The sequence below is a fragment of the Aegilops tauschii genome, chromosome 6 (genome assembly GCF_002575655.3).
Source record: "Aegilops tauschii subsp. strangulata cultivar AL8/78 chromosome 6, Aet v6.0, whole genome shotgun sequence".
Lineage (NCBI taxonomy): Eukaryota > Viridiplantae > Streptophyta > Magnoliopsida > Poales > Poaceae > Aegilops > Aegilops tauschii.
In genome coordinates this window covers 17,437,472-17,445,351 of record NC_053040.3, presented here as the reverse complement: position 1 = coordinate 17,445,351, position 7,880 = coordinate 17,437,472, and the positions used below count along the sequence as shown (strand labels likewise).

The 7,880-nt window shown below is 49.4% G+C and overlaps 1 protein-coding gene across 1 annotated transcript; it reads right to left on the bottom strand.

The window, feature by feature from the left end:
* On the bottom strand, positions 1 to 2,433 carry LOC109745214 (uncharacterized). The gene has a single exon (XM_020304347.4). It carries the CDS (start codon positions 1,398 to 1,400, stop codon positions 240 to 242), a length of 1,161 nt encoding a protein of 386 aa, XP_020159936.1. The 5' UTR covers positions 1,401 to 2,433; the 3' UTR covers positions 1 to 239.
* Positions 2,434 to 7,880: the final 5,447 nt, after the last annotated feature.

Below are 7,880 nucleotides of genomic sequence, written 5' to 3'. Positions count from 1 at the left end.
TTGGGAACAAAGATAATCCATCATTAAGAATACATAAGGTGAAAGAAACCAAAAGGCATAATAAGCATACAAAAAATCATAATCTAATCACTGAAGACCGAACTGCCATTTTAGAGAAGATAACAAGCGTCTGTCTGTTTTGGCGAACAACACAGGAAAGGGACTAACCAGTTTACTGCACAGAATGTAAACTTTGCTGTGCCATACACAGTTACACATTTTAACAGCAGGGTCCTGGTTCAATCAAATATGAACCTAGTGGGTACTTCTCCTCGGCAGGCAGCCGCGTAGTCTTCAGCAAGGTGCGGCGCAGCTTCGATGTGAGGGCGCACGAACTTCTTCACGAAAACATTCTCCATCAAACCGACCGCGCAGATGTAGCTCTGATCACGATCTAGCAACCCATTTGCCTTGACAAACTTTAGAACGTAGTGCCGGGGCCTGAGCCGGCCCTCCAGGCTGTAAGTGAGCACTATCGGGCGATGAGCAATGAGCGTTGGTTCCAACCCCACCTCAGATACCAGGAACTCGGACTTGCTCCGCAGCGTGTCCTTTGACCTCCTCAGCAGCATCGGAGCCTTAGACACAGCGATGCCCACCTCAGCAGCAGACCACCTGAGCGTGGTCTTCAAGTAGTCCACTTTGACGGCAATCTTCTCCTCGCTTTGGAATGCGACAGCATACAGCGCTTGTCTGAACATCCCAGAGCCACGGGGCACGCCTATACCTTCGGCGCATGCAACCATCGCCCGGAGGCGCCCCAGGTTGGTGGTCAGGATCCCCCGCCTGTACATGACCAGCTTGACAATATCACAAGCAGCTAGCCCGCACTCGTGCAGGTACGCGACGTTGGGCTTGATCATCTTATCAAGGCCCCGCGAGAGAAGATAGGAGGAGCGCTCGTACGCCCGGAGGAAGTTGTGGAAGGAGCCGAAGAGGGGATGGTAGTACTGCAGCTTGGAGACGATGTGTCTGGAGCGGAAGCACTCGGGGCCGAGGGAGACGAGGCGGGCGATCTCAGGGCGCGAGAGGCCTATGCCGGTAAGCCCGGCGACCTTAGAGGCCAGGGTTTTGTCCACTTTGGCGCAGAGTAGCCGCGGGTCTTTGGCGACGGTGGCGGCGGCGGCGGCGCCGGAGAGGCCGAGGCCGGAGAGGAAGGCGAGCACGGCGTCGGGATTGGCGGGCGACTTGAGGTGGGCGAGCTTCGGGGAGGCTTTGATGGCTTGGGCCCGGGTGAGGCCGCAGGTGGCGACGAGGTACTCCTCCACGGCGAAGCCACTGGGATTCGGGGAAATGGGGGCCGACGCGGTGGCCGAGAGGAGGCGGCGGAGTGGGGAGGTGGCAGAGTTGGAGGGCGAAGAGAGGAGACGGGAAACGACGCACTCCCGGAGCCGGAGCATGGCGCAGGAGCGGCGGTCACGGCGGACGGCGGCGGCGGCGGCGGCGGAGATGTTTTCGATGGATTGCAATTTTTTTTATTTTTCTTTTAGGCAATGATGGATTGCCGGAGTGAATGGGTTGTCGTTCTTTTGGTGGATTGGACCAGAGTTTGATGGGCCTGCGTGTGAATGGGTTCGTATCCACATTATTTTATCTGTCATCCATTTTTCTGGTTCTCTTTATATTTTTCATTTTCCCCAGTTTTTGGTCCACATCATTTATTTATTTTATGTGAAATATGCTTTCTTGCATTTCTTTGTTTTGTTTCCGCAAATAATTTCATTTTTGGATTTTTCACTATATACAATGTACTATCTTTTTTCTTTACCGCTTGCTTACATAAATGGATTTTTTTTTCTTCTAGTATGTGATAATAGATAACCGACGCGTATATCTGGCGGTCGATCGCCAGGGAGGAGGCACTGAATTTGTCGCTTGGGCGAGCTGCTCCCATCGATTGTTTGCCAGGGCGAACTCCCATTGCCCCATAGGGCCCGACCCAGTTTACTGTTTTTTTTTCTAAATGTCATGGACGAAAAAATACATATCCATGGTATTAGAAAAAATGCCATGTACCTAAAGGAAGACATCTTGTAATAATAAAAAATAGAAAACATTTGTTTTCAACCGGTTGAAAACAAACTAACGTAAACCGCGTGCAAGGCTTAACACGTGTCCACTGGGCCCATCCATCCACCCCCCCCCCCAGTCGGCCTTATCTCTTCCACCTCTATCTCCTCCACACGGACGCAGCTTTGGTGCTTTAAAGGCACCTGCCTTTGGGTCCTTGACATGTGGGCCAGCCACCTGTTGGACCCACATGTCATAAGCACAAAGGCATGTGCCTTAAGTCACCGAAGCGCAATCCCCTCCACACGTTCTCCCCACTCCTTTTCACCTTTCCCCGTCTCTGTAACTTCACACACGCGAGAGAGGAGGGAGAGGTTCCCATGGCGGACGCTGCTACCCACGCCACGGTGCGGCGAACCAGGAGCAAGGACGGCGACTCCCCCTGCCGCCCACCCGCAAATAAAGAGCATCGAAGCCCTGTGTGTGCACCGCAACGGTGCTGCAACCTCAAGGGGGCAACACAGCACACAGGGGGCAAGCGGCCGCTCGCTGGAACGCGGCTCCGTCGGCGACCTCGGTGTTGCGACGTAGCAACTCGTCCATGGCCACAATGCTGCGGTGCAACCTCGGGGGGGGGGGTGCTGCAACTCGCCGGCAGCGAAGCGACAATGGAGTGTTATGGGCCTCGATCTAGGGTTTGTAGAGAGGGATAGGAGATCAGGGAAGAAGGAGAAAGGGGATCTTAAAGCCGCCGAGAGGAGGAAGAATAGCTTCTCTCTCTTCGATTCGATTTGTTTCACTTAACTCTCGATGCCTTTCCCTTGTTCGGCCAGCTACTTAACGCTCACGCGGCATGCGAGCCTCACGCCACACACACACCTACAGCCTGGCCCACATGCCAGGCGGTCACGCCTTCGCCTCCGCAGTGTCGCCATCCTGGGCTGTGCTAGCCCCCTCGCTGCCAGGTAGGGACACCATAACATCCTCCCCCCCCTTGTGTTTCGCCTTGTCCCCAAGGCGGAGTGGCGGGGAACCTTTGTTGCAGTTGTGCAGGGTCTTCCCATGTGGCCATGAACGGCGGCATCATGCTCCATTGGACCAGCAGGTGTGGCTTGAGCGTCCCGCCGACTTGCATCATCCTGAGTTCGAGCACCCTCACCGGAACGTGCTCCGCCTGCAAGGTAGCATTGTCAGGGGGGAGACCAGGACTCACCGGAACTTGTGCGCCTTCGCTTTCTTCAGGCATCTACTACTATTACTCCACACATCGACCGCTATCCAGACATTTTGAGTATATGTTCGCTGACAGAACTGCTTTCCTCCATCTTACAACTATAGAACTTGTTAGAGACTTCACATCTCTTGACTCGGGCATGAGCTTAGAAAACCATTTTCAGCTCTTGGAACATCTCATATGCTCCGTGCTGCTCAAAACACTTTTGGAGCCCCGATTCTAAGCTGTAAAGCATGCCGCACTGAACCAGGGAGTAATCATCACTACGCGACTGCCAGGCGTTCATAACGTCTTTAGTTGCTGGTAAAATGGGTGCTTCACCTAGCGGTGCTTCAAGGACATGTGCTTTCTTGGCAGCTATGAGGATGATCCTCAAGTTACGGACCCAATCCGTATAGTTGCTACCATCATCTTTCAGCTTGGTTTTCTCTAGGAATGCGTTGAAGTTGAGGGTAACATTGGCGTGGGCCGTTGGATCTACAGGATAGATTGTAAAGACAACTTTAGACTAAGTACATGATAATTAAGTTTATCTAATCAAATTATTAATGAACTCCCACTTAGATAGACATCCCTCTATTCATCTAAGTGATACATGATCCGAATCGACTAGGCCATGTCCGATCATCATGTGAGACGGACTAGTCATCAACGGTGAACATCTCCATGTTGATCGCATCTACTATACGACTCATGTTCGACCTTTCAGTCTCTTGTGTTCCGAGGCCATGTCTGTACATGTTAGGCTCGTCAAGTCAACCTAAGTGTTTCGCATGTGTAAATTTTGGTTACACCCGTTGTATGCGAACGTTAGAATCTATCACACCCGATCATCACGTGGTGCTTCGAAACAACGATCCTTCGCAACCGTGCACAGTTAGGGGGAACACTTTTCTTGAAATTTTAGTGAGGGATCATCTTATTTATGCTACCGTCGTTCTAAGCAAATAAGATGTAAACATGACAAACATCACATGCAAATCATAAAGTGACATGATATGGCCAATATCATCTTGCGCCCTTGATCTCCATCTTCGAGGCGCGGCATGATCACCTTCATCACCGGCATGACACCATGATCTCCATCATCGTGTCTTCATGAAGTTGTCTCGCCAACTATTACTTCTACTACTATGGCTAACGGTTAGCAATAAAGTAAAGTAATTACATGGCGTTTTCATTGACACACAGGTCATACAATAAATTAAGACAACTCCTATGGCTCCTGCCGGTTGTCATACTCATCGACATGCAAGTCGTGATTCCTATTACAAGAACATGATCAATCTCATACATCACATACATAATTCATCACATCCTTTTGGCCATATCACATCACATAGCATACCCTGCAAAAACAAGTTAGACGTCCTCTAATTATTGTTGCATGTTTTACGTGGCTGCTATGGGTTTCTAGCAAGAACGTTTCTTACCTACGCAAAAGCCACAACGTTGATATGCCAATTGCTATTTACCCTTCATAAGGACCCTCTTCATCGAATCCGATCCGACTAAAGTGGGGGAGACAGACGCCCGCTAGCCACCTTATGCATCAAGTGCATGTCAGTCGGTGGAACCTGTCTCACGTAAGCGTACGTGTAAGGTCGGTCCGGGCCGCTTCATCCCACAATGTCGCTGAATCAAGATAAGACTAGTAACGGTAAACAAATTGAATAAAGAATCGCCCACAACTACTAGTGTTCTACTCATGCATAGAATCTACGCATAGACCTAGCTCATGATGCCACTATTGGGGAACGTAGCAATAATTCAAAATTTTCCTACGTGTCACCAAGATCAATCTAGGAGATGCTAGCAACGAGAGAGAGAGGGAGTGCATCTTCATACCCTTGAAGATCGCTAAGCAGAAGCGTTACAAGAACGCGGTTGATGGAGTCGTACTCGCGGTGATTCAAATCGCGGAAGATCCTATCTAGTGCTGAACGGACGACGCCTCCGCGTTCAACACACGTACAACCCCGGGACGTCTCCTCCTTCTTGATCCAGCAAGGGGAGAGGAGAAGTTGAGGGAGAACTCCAGCAGCACGACGGCGTGGTGGTGGAGGAGCTCGTGGTTTTCCGGTAGGGCTTCGCCAAGCACTACGGAAGAGAAGGAGGAGTTGGAGAGGGGGAGAGCTGTGCCAGGGGAAGGGTATGGCAGCCCTCCCACCCCCCACTATTTATAGGGGGAAGGGGAGAGGGGGGAGGCGCCCTAGGGTTTCCCCTAGGGGGCGGCGGCTAGGGCAGATTGGATCTCCCTAGGGAAACCCTAGGGAGATTTGCCCCCCAAGCCAAATAGGTGGAGGCGCCCCACCTCCCCAAGTAACGTGGGAAAGGGTGTGGGGGAGCATAGCCCCTTAGTGGGCTGGTTTGCCCCCTCCCCTTGGCCCATGAGGCCCTGCAACACTTGCCGGGGCCCCTGAAACACCTTTCGGTCATGCTGGCCATAGCCTGGTACCCCCGGAACACTTCCGGACTCCAATACCCTTCGTCCAATATACCGATCTTCACCTCCAGACCATTCTGGAACTCCTCGTGACGTCCGGGATCTCATCCGGGACTCCGAACTACCTTCGGTAACCACATACTATTTCCCATAACAACTCTAGCGTCTTAAGTGTGTAGACCCTACGGGTTCGAGAACCATGCAGACATGACCGAGACCTCTCTCCATCCAATAACCAACAGCGGGATCTGGATACCCATTTTGGCTCCCACATGTTCCACGATGATCTCATTGGTTGAACCATGATGTCGGGGATTAAATCAATCCCGTATACAATTCCCTTTGTCCATCGGTATGTTGCTTGCCCGAGATTCGATCGTCGGTATCCCTATGCCTTGTTCAATCTCGTTACCGGCAAGTCTCTTTACTCGTTCCGTAACGCATGATCACGTGGCTAACTCATTAGTCACACTGAGCTCATTATGATGATGCATTACCGAGTGGGCCCAGAGATACCTCTCCGTCACACGGATGGACAAATCCCAGTCTCGATTCGTGCCAACCCAATAGACACTTTCAGAGACACCTGTAGTGCACCTTTATAGTCACCGAGTTACCTTGTGACGTTTGATACACCCAAAGCATTCCTACGGTATCCGGGAGTTGCACAATCTCATGGTCTAAGGAAACGATACTTGACATTAGAAAATCTCTAGCAAACGAACTACACAATCTTGTGCTATGCTTAGGATTGGGTCTTTTCCATCACGTCATTCTCCTAATGATGTGATCCCGTTATCAACGACATCCAATGTCCATGGTCAGGAAACCACAACCATCTGTTGATCAACGAGCTAGTCAACTAGAGGCTCACTAGGAACATGTTGTGGTCTATGTATTCACACATGTATTACGGTTTCCGGTTAATACAATTATAGCATGAACAATAGACAATTATCATGAACAAGGAAATATAATAATAACTATTTTATTATTGCCTCTAGGGCATATTTCCGACAAGGTCTCCAAGAACATTGAGGAGAACTTTGTATTGAGAATCAAAGAGAGAGAAGAAGCCATCCAGCTACTAGCTATGGACCCGTAGGTCTGTGGTAAACTACTCACGCTTCATCGGAGAGGAAATGGTGTTGATGTAGAAGCCCTCCGTGATCGAATCCCCCTCTGGCAGGATGCCGGAAAAGGCCCCTAGATGGGAACTCACGGGTACAGAAGGTTGCGGCGGTGGAAAAGTGGTTTCGTGGCTCCCCTGTAAGTTTTTGGGGTATATGAGTATATATAGGAGGAAGATCTAGGTCAGGAGGTCACCGAGGGGCCCACAAGGTTGTGGGGCGCACCCTCCACCCTTGTGGCCGCCTCGTGGCTCTTCTGACTTGCACTCCAAGTCTCCTGGGTGTCTTCTGGTCCAAGAAAAATCGCGAAAGTTTTATTCCGTTTGGTATTCCTTTTCTGCGAAACTCTAAAACAAGGAAAAAAACAGAAACTGGCACTGGGCTCTAGGTTAATAGGTTAGTCCAAAAAATCATATAAAATAGCATATTAATGCATATAAAACATCCAAAACAGATAATATAATAGCATGGAACAATCAAAAATTATAGATACGTTGGAGACGTATCAAGCATCCTCAAGCTTAATTCCTACTCGTCCTCGAGTAGGTAAATGATAAAAACAGAATTTTTGATGTGGAATGCTGCCTGACATATTTATCCATGTAATTCTCTTTATTGTGGCATGAATGTTCAGATCCGTAAGATTCAAAACAAAAGTTTACTATTGACATAAAAATAATAATACTTCAAGCATACTAACAAAATAATTATGTCTTCTCAAAATAACATGGTCAAAGAAAGCTTATCCCTACAAAATCATATAGTCTGGTTATGCTCCATCTTCATCACACAAAATATTCAAATCATGCACAACCCCGATGACAAGCCAAGCAATTGTTTCATAATTTTGATGTTCTCAAACTTTTTCAACTTTCACGCAATACATGAGCATGAGCCATGGACATAGCATTATAGGTGGAACAAACGGTGGTTGTGGAGAAGACAAAAAGAAGGAGATGGTCTCACATCAACTAGGCGTATCAACGGGCTATGGGGATGCCCATCAATAGATATCAATGTGAGAGTGAGTAGGGATTGCCATGCAACGGATGCACTAGAG

Bases quoted from the DNA above. Each gene is read 5' to 3' on its own strand.
- LOC109745214 (XM_020304347.4), bottom strand. From the start codon at position 1,400: ATGCTCCGGCTCCGGGAGTGCGTCGTTTCCCGTCTCCTCTCTTCGCCC.